General features: G+C 43.5%; 1 protein-coding gene across 1 annotated transcript in view; it reads left to right on the top strand.

The window, feature by feature from the left end:
- The window catches only part of PDE8B (phosphodiesterase 8B), a 111446-nt gene that overhangs the window by 71216 nt on the left and 21486 nt on the right, over positions 1-18744 (top strand). Inside the window, exons 10-12 of the mRNA XM_040225917.1 lie at positions 12338-12380; positions 16795-16872; positions 17924-18000. Coding sequence (XP_040081851.1) covers positions 12338-12380; positions 16795-16872; positions 17924-18000 — 198 coding nt within the window. The remainder of the gene's footprint in view (positions 1-12337; positions 12381-16794; positions 16873-17923; positions 18001-18744) is intronic.

The following is an 18744-nucleotide window of genomic DNA, read 5'->3' as shown; positions in this document are numbered from 1 at the left end:
CTAGAGAAATGATGGCATGAAAGGGAAAAACACACATGTGCTGCTTATGTGTCTGCCTTAAAGGAAATGATTTCCGTAAACTAAGATCAGCCCTGGCATAGTGAGCGGCACTGCAGCCAGATTCTCAGGAAACAGGATACCTCTGTGCAAGAGCAGGCAGAGGGATCCAGCCTTATCTGGGCATCCACTATTTGCCAGGCCAGTGGTTCTCAAAGTAGGGCCACTGACTCAGCAGCCTCAGCCTCACAGACCTTGCATTTCAAACAAGTTCTGGGGCCCTGGCCTCAACCTACTGACATCATGGGGGCGGGCACAGCTGTGTGGTTTCCCAGCCTTCTGTGGGATTGCAACATAACAGACCAGCCTGAGAGCTAGTGGGCCAGGCCTTTTGTGCATGTTATCTCGTTTGATCCTCCTAGATCCTAAAAAGTAGGCATTGGCCCCGTTTACCCATAAGGAAACTGAGACTCAGTGAAGCTCATAAGTTTACACAGCTACGAGTGGAGATTTTTTAAAAAAAATCTGTCGGTGAGCCTATGATTTTTCCACTTGAATCAGTGTTTCTCAAACTGTACTTATAATCAGTTCACTTAGAGATGACACGTTAGAATGCAGATTCTGTTCAGCGTGAGCCTGAGAGCAGAGTTAACAAGCTCCTGGGTGTTCCCATCTGCTGGTGCGCAGAGCATTCTGAAGAGGGCGGCCTCAGGAACTGCTCTGCCATCCCCAGACTTGCGGCCCCAGCTCACTGGGGAAGTTGTTAGAGATCCAGTTCTGGGAGGACGTTTGACAATCACTATCCTATTTCCGTATTAGAAAACCCAGTGTTGTCCAGGTATGCAGCAAGGTGGTGCTTACACTGTAGGTATGTGATAGCAATTAAAGGAGAAATGGTATGGAGCTAACAGAAGCAGAAGATATTAGGAAGAGGTGGCAAGAATACATGGAAGAACTATACAAAAAAGATCGTCACGACCCAGATAGTCATGATGATGTGATCACTAATCTAGAACCAGACATCCTGGAATGTGAAGTCAAGTGGGCCTTAGAAAGCATCACTACGAACAAAGCTAGTGGCAGTGATGGAATTCCAATTGAGCTGTTTCAAATCCTGAAAGATGATGCTGTGAAAGTGTTGCACTCAATATGCCAGCAAATTTGGAAAACTCAGCAGTGGCCACAGGACTGGAAAAGGTCAGTTTTCATTCCAATCCCAAAGAAAGGCAATGCCAAAGAATGCTCAAACTACTGCACAATTGCACTCATCTCACACGCTAGTAAAGTAATGCTTGAAATTCTTCAAGCCAGGCTTCAGCAATATGTGAACCGTGAACTCCCTGACGTTCAAGCTGGTTTTCGAAAAGGCAGAGGAACCAGAGATCAAATTGCCAACATCTGCTGGATCATAGAAAAAGCAAGAGAGTTCCAGAAAAACATCTATTTCTGCTTTATTGACTATGCCAAAGCCTTTGACTGTGTGGATCACAAGAAACTGTGGAAAATTCTGAAAGAGATGGGAATACCAGACCACCTGACCTGCCTCTTAAGAAATCTGTATGTAGATCAGGAAGCAACAGTTAGAACTGGACATGGAACAACAGACTGGTTCCAAATAGGAAAAGGAGTACGTCAAGGCTGTATATTGTCATCCTGCTTATTTAACTTATATGCAGAGTACATCATGAGAAACACTGGACTGGAAGAAACACAAGCTGGAATCAAGATTGGCGGGAGAAATATCAATAACCTCAGATATGCAGATGACACCTCCCTTATGGCAGAATGTGAAGAGGAGCTAAAAAGCCTCTTGATGAAAGTGAAAGAGGAGAGCGAAAAAGTTGGCCTAAAGCTCAACATTCAGAAAAAGAAGATCATGGCATCTGGTCCCATCACTTCATGGGAAATAGATGGGGAAACAGTGGAAACAGTGTCAGACTATTTTGGGGGGCTCCAAAATCACTGCAGATGTTGACTGCAGCCATGAAATTAAAAGACGCTTACTCCTTGAAAGGAAAGTTATGACCAACCTAGATAGCATATTCAAAAGCAGAGACATTACTTTGCCAACTAAGGTCCGTCTAGTCAAGGCTATGGTTTTTCTTGTGGTCATGTATGGATGTGAGAGTCGGACTGTGAAGAAGGCTGAGCGCCGAAGAATTGATGCTTTTGAACTGTGGTGTTGGAGAAGACTCTTGAGAGTCCCTTGGACTGCAAGGAGATCCAACCAGTCCATTCTGAAGGAGATCAACCCTGGGATTTCTTTGGAAGGAATGATGCTAAAGCTGAAGCTCCAGTACTTTGGCCACCTGATGCGAAGAGTTGACTCATTGGAAAAGACTCTGATGCTGGGAGGGATTGGGGGCAGGAGGAGAAGGGGACGACAGAGGATGAGATGGCTGGATGGCATCACAGACTCGATGGACGTGAGTCTGAATGAACCTCGGGAGGTGGTGATGGACAGGGAGGCCTGGTGTGCTGCGATTCATGGGGTCGCAAAGAGTCGGACACAGCTGAGCGACTGAACTGAACTGAAAGGAGAAACTGGTAAGGGGAAAAAGACAAACCATCCAAACCTGAACAGGGGCTTGCATTAAGTGTTCCCCATGAGATAAGCATACAGAAATGATTATCACTGGGCTGCGTAATGAGAGTCTTTCTCTGTGTAAAGGTTCCTGCAAGTGCATGTTGAATGTAGGGCCAGTGGATACTAGGACTGAAGTAAAAGAAATTTTAACCAAGGGATATCAGTGATATCTGAACATGCTAGATCAGACATTGCACAGAAGGGTGTTTAAATTTTCCCAAGAAAATTACCTCCCAGAACTGGAGATATTTATTTCTGCATTTGTCTTGAATATAGCAGATGACCTGGAAAAAAAAAAGCAGCTTGAGATCTTTGTTTTTAATCTTCTGTAATCTTAAATATTTGTATGCATTTTCATTTATATCAAGCCAATGCATGTAGCTTTGATATAAGTAGCATTTTCAATTACCATCAAGATAAAAGAGGAGAGAGAATGTCATGTTGAGTCTGTTATACTCATGAAATTACCTCAAGTGAGGAGATCTGACAGCAGGCATCAAGGCTGGCATCCATGCAACTTCTCTGTCTTGGTGCTGTAGTATCTTGAGAAACCAGACTCAGTGCATGAAAACAATGGCAACAACTCGGCCCTGACTTTGGGAGCTTATGTAAAGGTAACCATTGAGGATGGGGATGTTGCATGAATTTCCTTTTGGTGTTTTGGGGTTTATTGTTTGGTATTTGTTTTGCTGTTTGGGAAGTTTGAGAAGTGTATCTTCAAGTGGCTTTTTTTTTTTTTAATAGAGTAGACAGAAAGGATATTTGATCTCTACATCAGATATTCATACCTTCCAAGGAAAAACTCATCAAAGTATTTTCAGTAAAGAAAGATGATCAAAGAAGTTCTGTATTATACCACTTACTCTGTCAGTTTCGCTGCATGTTAATGAAGGGAGGGTCTTGAATGACTCAGTTCCCATAATCAAATCTCTCAGCCAGCATTCAACCTCCACTATTACTGAAGTCTTGTCAAGTACATCAAAGCACTCGGTTTTGTCATGAAGTCACTGAGCAAGAATGTTCACTCAAAGACTGCTTACACTGAGTATTTAAGAGAATAGTACTTTTCTTCATCTTAACCAGGTTTGTACAGTTTCTCATAATATTTGGGTTAGGGGAAGATGCAGAACACAAGAAAATAATGTAAAGCCTGAGGTTGCTGAGCTGCTGCTGCTAAGTCACGTCAGTCGTGTCCAACTCTGTGCAACCCCATAGACGGCAGCCCACCAGGCTCCCCCGTCCCTGGGATTCTCCAGGCAAGAACACTGGAGTGGGTTGCCATTTCCTTCTCCAGTGCATGAAAGTGAAAGGTGAAAGTGAAGTTGCTCAGTCATGTCCGACTCTTCGCGACCCCATGGGCTGCAGCCCACCAGGCTCCTCAATCCATGGGAATCTCCAGGCAACAGTACTGGAGTGGGGTGCCATTGCCTTTTCCAAGCCTGAGGTTGAAAACTGATCAAAGCCAGCACTCTTCTGTGTGATCAAGACATCTTTCAGAGTCACTCATCATTCCTTTATGAATGAATGTCTAGTAGCCACTGCTTTTGTAAGTGCATAGATTATGACGAGGAGCAGCAGTGATTCAGAGGGGCAGCAGCTAGTTCAGGGGTGAGGGTGCGCCCAGGTGTTTGACTTCCCACCATCCCACCAGTTCTGCGGTCACAGTTTTGGCGCTATAGGAGCACATTTATTGGGAAAATTCCCAATCAGTACACTACCATGCAAAGAAATAGAGGAAAACAATAGAATGGGGAAGACTAGAGGTCTGTTCAACACAATTAGAGCTATCAAGGGAACATTCATGCAAAGATAGGCACAATAAAGGACAGAAATGGTCTGGACCTAACAGAAGCAGAAGGTATTAAGAAGAAGTGGCAAGAATACACAGAAGAACTATACAAAAAAGAGCTTCATGACCCAGATAATCACAATGGTGTGATCACTCACCGAGAGCTAGACATCCTGGAGTGCGAGGTCAAACGGATCTTAGGAAGCATCACTGTGAACAAAGCTAGTGGAGGTGATGGAATTCCAGCTGAGCTATTTCAAATCCTCAAAGATGATGCTGTAAAAGTGCTGCACTCAATATGCCAGCAAATTTGGAAAACTCAGCAGTGGCCACAGGACTGGAAAAGGTCAGTTTTCATTCCAGTGCCAAAGAATGCCAAAGAATGTTCAATGCCAATTGAACAATGCCAAAGACTGTTCAGTTGCACAATTGCACTCATCTCACACGCTGGCAAAATAATGCTCAAAATCCTCCAAGCTAGGCTTCAACAGTACGTGAACCGAGAACTTCCGGATGTTCAAGCTGGATTGAGCAAAGGCAGAGGAACCAGAGATCAAATTGCCAACATCCAATGGATCATAAAAAAAGCAAGAGAATTCCAGAAAAACATCTACCTCTGCTTTATTGACTATGCCAAAGCCTTTGACTGTGGATCACAACAAACTGTGGAAAATTCTTAAAGAGATGGAAATAGCAGACCACCTTACCTGCCTCCTGAGAAACCTGTCTGCAGGTCAAGAAGCAACAGTTAGAACCAGACATGGGACAACAGACTGGTTCAAAATTGGGAAAGGGATACATCAAGGCTGTTACTGTGCCTATTTGACATATGCAGAGTACATCATGAGATACGCTGGGCTGGAAGAAGCACAAGCTGGAATCAAGATTGCCGGGAGAAATATCAATAACCTCAGATATGCAGATGACACCATCCTTATGGCAGAAAGTGAAGAGGAACTAAAGAGCCTCTTGATGAAAGTGAAAGAGAAGAGTGAAAAAGCTGGCTTAAAACAACATTCAAAAAACGAAGATCATGGCATCTGGTCCCATCACTTCATGGCAAATAGATGGGGAAACAATGGAAACATTGAGAGATTTTATTTTCTTGGGCTCCAAAATCACTGCAGACAGTGACTGCAGCCGTGAAATTAAGACATTTGCTCCTTGGAAGAAAAGCAATGACAAATCTAGACAGCATATTAAAAAGCAGAGACATTACTGACCAAGGTCCATCTAGTCGAGGCTATGGTTTTTCCAGTAGTCATGTATGGATGTGAGAGTTGGACCATAAAGAAAGTTGAGTGCTGAAGAATTGATGCTTTTGAATGGTGGTGTTGGAGAAGACTCTTGAGAGTCTCCTGGACTGCAACGCAATCCAACAGGTCCATCCTAAAGGAAATCAGCTGAATACTCATTGAAAGGACTGATGCTGAAGCTAAAGCTCCAATACTTTGGCCACCTGATGTGAAGAACTGACTCATTGGAAAAGACTCTGATGCTGGGGAAGATTGAAGGCGGAAGCAGAAGGGGACGACAGGATAAGATGGCTGCATGGCATCACTGACTTGATGGACATGAGTTTGAGCAAGCTCTGGGAGGTGTTTATGGACAGGGAAGCCACACCGTCCTGCAGTCCATGGGGTTGCGAAGAGTCGGACACAACTGAGCAACTGAACTGAACTGAACCGTACCATGAAGCACTTTAGAGACATCAGTATTAAGTATAATCAACAAAAACCAGTATGATGGGCAAATCATTAATAGTGTGTTCACCACAAGCTATAAGGTGAAGAACCTGATTAATCTCACTCTTGTGTGCACTGATATTTAGTGTGCTTCTGCATGCAGTTGCTGTGTTAGCAGTCAGTATTGGGGTAGTCAAGTTTACAAGGGTGATCAAGGGAGACACTGCTCCTGCTATAAGTGGGACTTGTAGTTGCAAAGGATAACAGACAATGAAATAAGTCCAGCGTTATGAACTGTATAAAATGCAATAAAGGCTAAGCCCATTGAGAACCCGTGAAACTAGAACCTAACTAATGAGGGACTGGGATGGGCAGGAAATACCTGGGAAGGCTTCCCTGAGAAACCACCCTCAGCTCAGATTTGGAGGACAGATGGGCAAAAGGAAGAGAGTGGACTGGGAAGCTTCCGGGCTTGTATATGTGTGGTAGCAAAGAGCATGGGAAAATCAGAGAGATGGGGATGGCAGTGCAGCCCACAAACTGAGAGCCCAGGGCAGAGTGGCAGGGGTCAAGGGTGCCTCTGGGGAACGGCAGGGCCAGGCCACACTGCAGCCTCTCATAGCCAGGTCGTCACATGGGGCTGACCCCAACGCCAGGTGGGAAGTATGAGTTTTAAGCAGGAAAGTGGCAGGATTAGATGTACAGTTTTGCAGGATCCTGATTCAAAAGTTGAAAATGGATTAAGCTGGGAAGGTTATTGTTGAGGTCAGAGATCAGATGAGAACTGATGGTAGCCTGTACTCTGACAATGGAGAGAAGTGGGTAATCCCAGAAGGGTTTAGAAATGAGATTTTACAAGATTTGATGACGGACTAGATGTGAAGATGAGAGAAAAGGAAGCCTCAAGGATGACCACCCCCCCTACACACACATACCCAGCTCACATACTGGGCAGTCTGGTGGTTTTAATTACAACGGCTGTCTCGTAAAACTCTGTCATTCCATGGAGACAAAAGCAGATTAGACATTTCTACCCAAGGTCTGTTCACACTCTCCCAAGGCGATTCTGAAAGGCACACTGAAGGAGGTATCTAGTATTTCTTTGCTTAGTAGCTTGTCATTGTAGTCATCCTGGCCTTGACTCATTTTAACTGCTAAAAAGTCTTGTGATTGTCCATTTTTAAAAAAAGTTATTTCAGAGTTTTTCTCCCAGAAGAGACATCAGGATTTAGGTTCATTTATAACTCCATAATACACAAAATCAATCAATAAAATTATTAAAATCAGTGTATTAAATAGTTACCTAGGTAAATCTTATGCTTCTAAGATTGGCAGCTGCTGTCTACAGTTCCATAGCTGTGGTTTGAAGTGGAACGTCCTTTTCATGCCCAGGTTCATAGCAGAGTCCCCAGGATGGGGACATGTCACTCACCTCGTTTAGTTTCAGGCTGTTCTCAATTTTCTTCATCTTATTTATTTTCACTGATTTTGAAATTGTTTCAGACTTCCAATTTTTAGCTATCAATCTATATTCTCAGTTGAACATACAATTTTCTCAATATTTTGTTATGAAATTTTTCAAACACAGAAGAGAAAAATTGTAAGTAAATACACATATACATACCACCTAGGTTCTGTAACACTTTGTTCAATCATCTGTGTGCTATCAATCCATCTATCCCTCCCTCGATTCATCCATCACTCCATCTTGTTCTTTGATAGATTTCAAATTAAGTTGCAGACATCGGGACATTTCACCCCTTGGCAGTTTGGCATGCATATTATTAATTTGAATTTAATATGTGGTTGAGAGTTTTTTCATTTCTTAGTAAAGGTTACATATGGTGAAATGTACAAGCCCTAAGTATGACAGTCCTTGTATTTTGACAAATGCATATGCCTCTGTAATGCAGACCCCTCAAGATTTCAAACCCGCCCGCCCCAGACATTCCCTTACACCCGCTTCCCAGTTATCCCTGCCTCCACTCCCTCCCTTCCCACCCCGGAGGTAACGCTGTTCTGACTTCTGTGACCATAGGTTAGTTTCGCTTGTTCCAGAGCTTCCTGGAGCGTCTCTTCTTCTGTGTCGGCTTTTCTCATTCGTCATCGATGTTCTGAGATTCACTTATGTTGTCCGTGGGCTTCCTAGGCGGCTCAGTGGTAAAGAATCCACCTGCCGCCTGCAGTTCAGGAACCACAGGATAAGTGGGTTTGATTCCTGGGTCAGGAAGATCCCCTGGAGAAGGAAATGACAATCTGCTCCAGTATTCTGGCCTGGGAAATTCCATGGACAGAGGAGCCTGGCGGGCTACAGTCCAGGGGGTCACAAAGAGTCAGACACGTGACTCAGCATGAATGTATGTTGTATGTATCAGTATTTTTTTTTCTTTTTATTTCTACCACAGTTTATTTCTCTTGTTGACAGACTTGTAAGCTGCTTTCCATTTGGATTCCTTGGAACATTCTTAGACAAGTCTTTTTCTGAATATATGCTCTCATTTATCTTGGGTAGATAACTCAGGAGTAGAACTGAACACAGAAGAGCTGGGTCACAGGGTAGGCATGCATTTAATTTTATAAGAAACTGCCAGACCTTTTTCATAGTGACTGTACAACTTTATACACCCTCTAGTGTGTAAGAGTTGCAGTTGTTCCACATACTTGACAGAATTTCTTTTTAGTTTTAAGCGTTCGGGTGGATGTGCAGAGAAAATGTCTTTTTACAATTTTATTTATTTAGATGCTTATTTATTTGGCTGCGTTGGGTCTGAGTTGTGGCACACAGGCTCCAGAGCGTGCAGGCTCAGTAACTGCCGGATGCAGGCTCTCTGGGTGAGTCATGTGGGCTTCAGTCGGCTGAGCTGCCCTGCAGCATTTGGGATCTTAGTTCTCTGACCGGGGATCAAACTTGCATCCCCTGCATTGGAAGGTGGATTCCTAACCACAGGACCACCAGGGAAGTCCCAAGAATATCACTGTTAAACAGTTATTCTTTTTTTTTTTTAAACAGTTATTCTTTAAGAGGAAAACAGTCAAATGACCTTGACGTGCATGGACACACACATGTAGAACCTGCATTGTTTTTAGGAGCCAAGCATAATCCAGTGTCTGTACACAGAGCATTTAGCACAAGGACAGCAACACTTGCAGGACCCTATTGTATGTTAGGTAACTAAAACATTGGAATTATGAATTTTTTTCCCCCAAATAGGCTGTAAGCTTCCAAGGCCTTGCTATTAATAAGAAATTCCAGTTCTGAGCTCTGGCAGGCGTGGCACCGGCCGGGCCAGCAGCATTCATATTGCAGCACCTTAGTGCTGCATCCTGTGGGACACAGGAAACCAGAATTCTTAGTCATTTATAGATGCATTTCCATTGCAAGAAGGGGAACAAAACACCATACTCTGGAGAGATTGGCTGTCACGTGGCCTTTAAATTAGGATTCTTTGCTTCGCTTTAGCGTGCGCACGACAGAATCTACCCATAGCGGAGTCTTGTCTTCTCCAGAGTTACAAAGGGAATTATATTCAAACAGGCCCTTCACCGAACCAGAGCACTGTGTCCTCAGACCCCAGTTTAACAAGCCTGAACCCCAGGCTGCCCTTCTGGGGCCTAACCGTAGAGAGCAACGTGACATACAGAAGCGGCTTTAGATCTAGAGAGAGCCGGGTTTGGAATTGAGATCTGCCAAGGGCTGGCTGCGTGGTTCAGGGAAGTCCCTCAACTTCTCCATCTGTCAGAAGGAATGATGACCTTCCCTCCCTTGCAGGGACATTGTAATGAGCAGGCTGCTGGTGTAGAACTGCTGCTGCTGCTAAGTCGCTTCAGTCGTGTCTGACCCTGTGCGACCCCATCGACGGCAGCCCACCAGGCTCCCCCGTCCCTGGGATTCTCCAGGCAAGAGCACTGGAGTGGGCTGCCATTTCCTTCTCCAATGCTAGCACTGTGCAGACACGGAAGGGAAGGCTGCTGTAGTCACGGGAGCAGTGGCCCCTCTCCTGCTGCCCGCGAGCCTCCTCCGCCCGCCCAGCAGTGAATGCCCAAGCACACAACCGCTCACTTTCTGTGTGTTTCCTCTCTGCTCAGTCACTTCAGTCACGTCAGACCCTTGGTAACCCCCTGGACTGTAGCCGGCCAGGCTCCTCTGTGCATGAGATTTCCCAGACAAGATGACTGGAGTAGGTTGTCATTTCCTCCTCCAGGGCATCTTCGCGACCTAGGGATCGAACCCACGTCTCCTGCCTTGCAGGCGGATTCACTACCACTGAGCCACCAGGGAGGCCCGCTCTCACTGAGTGACTGAGAACTATGGGGAAATAATTGTAGTGGAAGCATTCATACCAAGTTATAAATGATGGGTGGGTGTAGCCTTCCAAGAAAATTGCAATTCTGTAAGATTTTTTTCATTCAAGTGAACCTTTGGTTGTAAAAGGAGGTGTCTGGGAGAGGCACATGGATTGTGAGTCAGAAGCTTCAGTAAAAACCTAGCCCTGCTGAGGTGTGAGGGGTCAGCTGCCGCCGGGCACAGTTCTGACCACAGAGGACTGTGAAGTGAGTCCTGGCCTGACATGGCACTCAGAAGCTCTGCTCGTGAAGCCGCTGATGGTCGGCCGGTTGAGGAGTGTTTCCAGTCTCGCTGCTGTCCGTAACATGGAGCCCATCATGCTAAAGGCAGGGCTGGCCTGGGCCTCGCTTAGACCTTGGGCTTACTCGAGTTCCATTAGACTGAATACAAAGCCTGTGTTGCCCTCCCAGGAGGGCCACAGTCCAATCAGCGGGCCTGGGGAGGTCAGTGAAAGACAAGAAAGGGTTTTTGGTGTGTGATCTGGGGAGCCACGGGACTTTGGTCCTTAAGGAAAGGTGGATTGTGATTCAGAGAGAAAAGCTTTCATTTAACAATGACTTGCTTTTGAGCTAAAAAGTTGACTGAGAAAAAGCTGTACTCATTTGGTATATCAAAAATTCATATTGCACTCAGTAGCTTTGAGAAAATGGTCTTCATTTGTAAAGAAAAAAACAAAACAGGGAATTCTCTGGCGGCCCAGTGGCTAAGACTGCACTGCTAATGCAAAGGGTTCTATTCCTGGGTGGGGAATTAGATCCTACATGCTCCTTCTAAAACCCAATGAAGCCAAATAAAATGTAAGGAGAACAAGAAAAAGACAGAAGAAATAAAAAGATCCCATAATTGTGGGATAAATGAGTCAGAGCCCTTTGGTCACCTGTAAGACCAAGATCTCACACAGGCTGGCCATGAAACTGTTTTTGTAGTTACATGGAATGAACTGTGCAGAACAATTCGTACAAAACTTCAGTTTTATGTGATTATTTTTCAATGGGTCAATCAAGCTGGAACATTTTTGCCCGTATCTAATATATTAATATATGGGACTTCTGGCTGTTACAGCTGATGTTGCTAAACCGTACTATCTTCCTCCATAAACAGTCCTACACACTCGTCTGTCTTGCTCTTCAGGTTAACTCACTCCATTCATTCAGTGCCTACAAGCGTATCGTGGTTTTAGAAACCAGAAATAGGTGGATTTAGCAGCAAAGCAGCCTGATTATAATCATGACAGCTAGATGTGCCCCAGAATCAATGTCTGAGTTATCGACATAAGAAATGCAGGACCCCCCAAAGAAAGCATAGTTATTATTTCTACTGCTATGACTTCACTCAGCGTTTGACAGATATTTACCGAGCATTAGCACAAAAAATTGATACTGAGAAAGAAATAGGTGCCAAACTGAATCTAAAGTTAAGACCTTGTGAAGAAATGTTTAGTAAATTGACTCTGTCTATAATTGATGTATGTTTGAAGAGCTTTTTTGAAAGGTTTTTATTTTTAATTCTAGGCTTAAATTCAGACTGCTTTTATATTACAGGAAAAATATACAGCATGTCTGAAATAAAAACAGGGTACATATGATGGCCTGATAAAAATATTTAATCTTGTTTAAAATTTTTTTTGTCTTTTTGCATTTCTGTAGACTGTCAAAAATGAAAACAGCTGACTGGAGATCTAGATGTCTTGCTTAGCAAGAGCATCCCTTGGATGTCTTCCTGTTCTCAGATGCAGGCATTTTATAAGTGTCTGGATGTAACAGAGAATTTGCAGTGTTATCATCTGTGTACATCTTTCATCTGTTCATATTATCTGTGCAACGTCTTCCTTTCTTGAACTCGTCAGAGTTTTTAATGAAATTGGTTGGAAATGTAACTAATACCATATTTTAAATCTCTCTTTCTTGCTTTACCAAACTTCTGAACAACTTTAGATTCTCAAGATTCATCGTGATTCAGGAGACAATTCTCAGACAGGTGAGAATACTGCAATTTCACTCTTACACGGTCGGGTGGGATTTGTGGGCTCAAGTCTATGAATCAGTCTGAAGAAGCCTGGATTGACAGTTTCACCACCCCAGAAACTTGAATTACTGATACCTCAGTGCTGATAATGAAAGGTTTGAGAGCCAGGTTAAAAGCAGGATCCCTTAAAAGGCTTTGAATCTTCATTCTTGGCAAGGTTTTCTCCTGAATGCCTTCCCCATCCTGGCTTCTTTTGCTGCCTGGAAACCATGGAGAGCAGATAAACTCAAAACAGAGCGTGGCCTGGAGGTCCAGAGAGTACACTGTCATCACACCACAGTCAGGCTCCCCTTCTCTGCAGTAGTCAGTGAAACGTGAATAGGCCCTCCTGGGACTCAGGGGCAGCGAGTCACCATTTCAGCTGCCCACACCCACACGTCATACCTTGAGCAAGACTCACTGACTCCTGATTTCCTCTGCCATGAAAAGAGGGGGCTGAACTAATGACCTCTACATCAGAAAGGTCTGGAATTCTTTGATCATTAGAGGGAAAAATCAGTCTGCCACCAACAATGTACAACTCTCATTCCTGTACAGACAGCACCTTCTCCCCGCTGCTGGGGGCTTCCCAGCCGCTTAGGCGTACTTACGTAGTACATAGTGGGCCCTGGCCTACTTCAATTCAGTTCATTTCAGTCGCTCAGTCGTGTCCGACTCTTTGCGACCCCATGAATCGCAGCACGTCAGGCCTCCCTGTCCATCACCAACTCCCGGAGGTCACTCAAACTCACATCCATCGAGTCAGTGATGCCATCCAGCCATCTCATCCTCTGTCGTCCCCTTCTCCTCCTGCCCCCGATGCCTCCCAGCATCAGAGTCTTTTCCAATGAGTCAACTCTTCACATGAGGTGGCCAAAGTACTGGAGTTTCAGCTTTAGCATCATTCCTTCCAAAGAAATCCCAGGGCTGATCTCCTTTAGAAGGGACTGGTTGGATATCTTTGCAATCCAAGGGACTCTCAAGAGTCTTCTCCAACACCACACTTCAAAAGCATTAATTCTTCGGCGCTCAGCCTTCTTCACAGTCCAATTCTCACATCCGTACATGACTACTGGAAAAACCATATCCTTGACTAGACGGACCTTTGTTGGCCAAGTAATATCTCTGCTTTTGAATATGCTATCTAGGTTGGTCATAACTTTCCTTCTAAGAAGTAAGCATCTTTTAATTTCATGGCTGCAATCACCATCTGCAGTGATTTTGGAGACCCCCAAAATAAAGTCTGACACTGTTTCCACTGTTTCCCCATCTATTTCCCATGAAGTGATGGGTCCAGATGCCATGATCTTCGTTTTCTGAATGTTGAGCTTTAAGACAACTTTTTCACTCTCCTCTTTCACTTTTATCAAGAGGCTTTTTAGTTCCTCTTTCTGCCATCTCCGTTCTGGAGTGGACTGTGTTTTTCACCGACTCAGCAAGATTTCATCTGATCTGACCTTCAGTTTCTTCATTTGTCAAATGAATTAACTGTTTGGTATCTTTCTCCTCTTCCCTCCACACTCTGTTTCTTTCACAGATGGTTTAGTTTATTTCCTTAACCTAGTGAGAGTATTGTTTTAACTAACCTACCAGCTAAAAACTGTTACAAGCATTTTCATGTCCTTTATGGTGCCCAGTATTGCCTTGCATATAATAGACACTCAACAAATACAGAACACTGATGATAAACTGGAACCATCCCATCTTGGAAAGCAGAAGTTCTGCCACTTATTAACTCTTTGACCTTGAGCTACCCACACAATTTCTCCAAGTTTAAATTTCCTCATCAGTAAAATGGAGATTGTACTTAGTAGCTTGTAGAACTGTTGTAATGATTATATAATTACTATTGTTAAGTAAATAGTAAAGCACAATGTTTGATGCATAGTAGGTGCTCAGTATATGGTAGCTGGTTGTTGTTTTTTTAAATTGATGACACTATATCCTTTTTTGCCATTGAGTATGGCTGCTTGAATCTCTCATCCTTCATTTCTCTGTCTTTTTAAATTCAAATTCCACAACATCTGTTGATTGAAGGAATAAATGAATTCTTTGATTTAAATGGCCTTTATTGAAGAAATAATTTCTGCAAACCCTTGATCTTTTCTGTTGTTAAAGATTTTCTTAATTTTAGCTGAAATGAAGTCTGAAAGAATAAGCATTTCCCATCTTTGAATAATTCTAATGGATGATTTAGAATTCAACCAGCCACCCTGGGCTGTATATAGTCTCTCTAGTTTAGCTTTATTTGGAAACTGCACTTTGAGGAACTCTTGTGCTCTTTAATCCTGAATTTAATCTTAAATATTTAATGCCAGGTTTAATTTGTTATCTGATAAACAAATGTTATGGGTGTATATGATTATTAAGCTCCAGAATAGGCTCAAAACCAGTGTCTTGCAAATAACCATCAGTTTCTCAGGTTTGAAAGATGCAATATGATCCTAACAATATCACTTGAAGTACCGCCTACTCTAGATACCTTTTAAAGAAATACTGAAGCGCAAATCCAAGGCCAGGAAAATTATTAAGGCAGGATCTGAAAGAAAAATACACAAAAGGATAGTAAAATATTTCAAGTTAGGCGATTTAAGGCAAGATCCTAAGGCTTTGTTGTTCAGATTAACTTTGTAATACTTCTGCCCTCCACTCTGGGCGTCCCATGTAGCGCTAGAGGTAAAGAACCCCCCTGCCAGTGCAGGAGACATAAGAGACCTGGGTTCAATCCCTGGGTCGGGAAGATCCCCTAGAGGAGGGCAGGGCAACTCACTCCAGTATTCTTGCCTGGAGAATCCCATGGACAGAGGAGTCTGGTGGGCTATGGTCTATAGGATCACAAAGAGTCGGACACGACTGAAGTGCCTTAGCACACACGCACCTTCCACTTTAAGCTATATAAATATGTCAGATTTAGTTATTACTGATTTAAACTTTTAAAACTTGAATCAGATTTTTTAAAGTGCTATCTATAGTTGCTGATTTAAACTGTTTAAAATTGAATCAGATATTTAAGAACATTAAAGTAAATAGTTAAAAAGGTGACCTAGAGACTTATTGAAGACATATTACAAAGTAATAACAAGTAGTAAAATAATATTGTAATATGATCCCATGTGTGCTTGAAAAGAAGTTATACATGCAGATGAACAGATGTGATTCATAATAACGGACATGAGCTGTATACTTACTACGTAGCAGGCACTGGCTGTCCCAAGTGCTATGTATGAATTAACTCGTTTACATCTCACAACAATCTGTGAGTGAGATGCTGTAATCATCCCCATTTTGTGGATACCGAGACACAGAAGGAACATTCCCAAGGTTACACTGCTTTCAGATGGCGCAGTGGAGATTGGAATTTCAGCAGTTTGGCTCTGAAACTGGTTCTGTTAATTACTGTGTTCTGTTGTACTTTTTTGGTGTCACTAGACAATTCTGTAAAACTCACTGCGTCTCTTTTTCTCTCTTGAAATATGGTCACTTATTGGTGTCTGAGAAAAGCATTTCCCCTGCTGAAACCTGCACATTTGTGCAGCGAGGGAAAACTCTGTGTTATGGTTAAGTTTTTCTCCTTGCTCATGGGTTACTCGTACAAGCAGCAGGTGCCCTGAAAATGTATCTTTCTGAAGCCCCCCCTCTGACATGTTCACCCTTTGGTCCTCATTGGTAGCATCGGTAGCACTGTTTAATTAGATTTCACATTAATGTGACAGCACATTTTGAGGGTTAAATTCAAAGTCAGCAAAGACACAGAATTTTTAAAGTATTTTTTTTCCACCAGAAAACAGTGATGAAAGTGAAAGTTAAATGGTTGGAAATTGTTGGGATTATAAAATTGCGTTTTCCTGTCTTCATTCCCGGGATCTGCATCATTTGATGAAAGCATATTCTCAGGAGAACTTAGAAAACCATCTAGAGGTCTGACTTTTCAGAGGGACCTAACACTGGTCCAAATTGATTTCTCAAATAAATTCAACTCTCTATGGATTTGACTAGCAGTTTATTTCCTCAGATAACCCCACAGAAGCCTTTCCCGTCCTTTATCCTTCAAGTCAAAAACAACTCCTCAAAATTCTCCCCATGTTTTAATGTCTATTTTCAAGAAGATATTTATTAATGGAACTAAATAACCCTTAATAATAAGCTGCACTACAATGTAATATGGTACCGCAAGAAAAGGGCATCTTTTTACAATTAACATTATTGATAATACTGTGTGTGCTGAGGATTTAAAGGCAGAGTGGTCCGCTATTTCTTTAAAAATATTTTTACAGTGCTTAAAAAGTAACCTTGTTTTCTTTGGAGAATGAGGGAAAAAATATGTGTAAACTTTGCTGTGAATAAGCTATAAACTAATCACTCTCTATTACTAATCTGAAATCCTTAGAGTCTCATTCATTCAGATACAAGAACAGGAGGAAAGAGTCCGTTGATGTGAAATCAATATCATCTCGAGGCAGTGATGGTAAGAAGTTCATATTTCCTTGACTTTAAAGTGTAGGAAATGACATAGGAATATATTCAAGAATTCGTCAGCATATAAACTAAATCCCAAAGAGTAGATTTTGACTAAACCGGCTTTTTTTCCTGTAGGCAGAAAAATTTTAGGCCTTTTTACTCTTTTTTACTTTTTATAGTGTTTGTCTTCCCTACGAAATGACGCTAGGCTTGTTCCTTTCTGTCCTAGTATGTGTTAGGACACATAACCACCGGAGCAGCTCAGTCTCAATAGCTGAGTTCCTCTTAGCGGCTATCCTTCAGGTCACAGTGGGAAACGTGAGCATGAAGGAAGCGGCTGACCTAACACGGACCAAAGAAATAAGATGGATAATTCATTGAGAAAGATGGCTAAAGCACACAGCATGCAAGAGATCGGGACCAAAAATGAAATAACAAAAATGGACTGACATTTTCCCCAGTGGGTTGCGGGTGAAGATAGATGGAGAGGATAATGGATGAGGGGATTTCAGCTGGACTAGCTCAGTTTTTATAGATGAGAGCCAGACCCACCATCAGTTTTTGGTGTTAAGACCCTGAAGACTCAGAATGAGGGGGCCTCATTCTCCTACCTATCCCCACCCTAGTCACGGATCACACCTCCCCGCCTACACGGCAGTTATTTGGCTACATGATCTGTGGCTGAAGGCTGAAAGTGATGGACCTGCCCAAGTTGGGCTTTAGTGACTTAGGGAAAGTGAATCCTGGGGCATCGTCAGGCTCTTGAAATGAGGTTTCCGGATCCCATCAACCCTCTCTGAAATCCCCCTGTGGGCCTGAGACTCATGAAACCTTCCTGTCATCAAAGTTCTAGGCCAGAGCAGCCTTTGCAGTCCCTGGCAAGTAGTGGCTGAGCCCTCAGCAGTTTAAGAGATGGGTGAATTCACTGCTTTGTGGGGTGCAATGGAGGACAGTAGTCCTGTGAGAATCAGGCCCCCGGTCCATGAAGGGTTCCTTTGCTGCACTGAAACCCAGCTGAGCCACCAGCAACAGATTCAGCTTTCTTGACTTCTCTCCAGCACCAAGTCTGCAGAACCGTCGCTACCCATCCATGGCGCGGATCCACTCCATGACCATCGAGGCTCCCATCACGAAGGTGAGTGGCAGCTGCGGCCTCTGCTCTGCAGCCAGGCCCACCGAGCCCTCGCTGTATTCTGGAGATAAAGTGACGAATGGCGTACTTCCAATATCATGGAGTTTACAGTAAAGGAAACACATTAAACAAATAAACACATCCTAAATACATAGTTATAAATGGCAACCGCTGTCATAAAGGAAAACAACAGGTGTCTGTGAGGGAGAATTAGGTTAGGGCCCTGTTTTGGTTGGGTGAAAGGGGTGGTCAAGGAGGGTCTCTGTAGAGGAAGTAACATTTGCAGTAAGACCTGGAGGATGCAGAAATGTTAGGAGAAGAGGAGTCTAGCAGGCGCGGCAGGGGACGAGCACCGAGGTGGGAGGAGGGGACGGAGCAACAGAGGACGGGAAGGGAAGTAGCGTGACTGGATCTTGGCGAGCAGCGGGGAGTCTCGGTGACAGCGATGTGCTAGGCTCAGTGTGTTCTGACCAGCTGAGCCAGAGGAAGTGTATGTTCTGGTTTATGTGCAGCAGAAACCACGGAAGAGTTTAAAGGAGGGAAGTGACATGGCCTGGTATGTTTACTGAAAAGAACCCCCAGCTGCCATGCAGAGGATGGACTGGAGATGACAAGAGTGAAAGAGAAGAAGCCACTTATGGACCTATTCCAGAATCCTAAGCAAGGAACGGTGCCAGCTGCACTGGAATTACAGCAGTCGAGGTGGAGAGAAATGAGTAGATCAAGAAATATTGGGGAGTAACTTCA

Source organism: Oryx dammah, unplaced genomic scaffold, assembly GCF_014754425.2.
Source record: "Oryx dammah isolate SB20612 unplaced genomic scaffold, SCBI_Odam_1.1 HiC_scaffold_26, whole genome shotgun sequence".
NCBI lineage: Eukaryota > Metazoa > Chordata > Mammalia > Artiodactyla > Bovidae > Oryx > Oryx dammah.
This window is presented reverse-complemented; position numbering and strand designations above follow the sequence as displayed.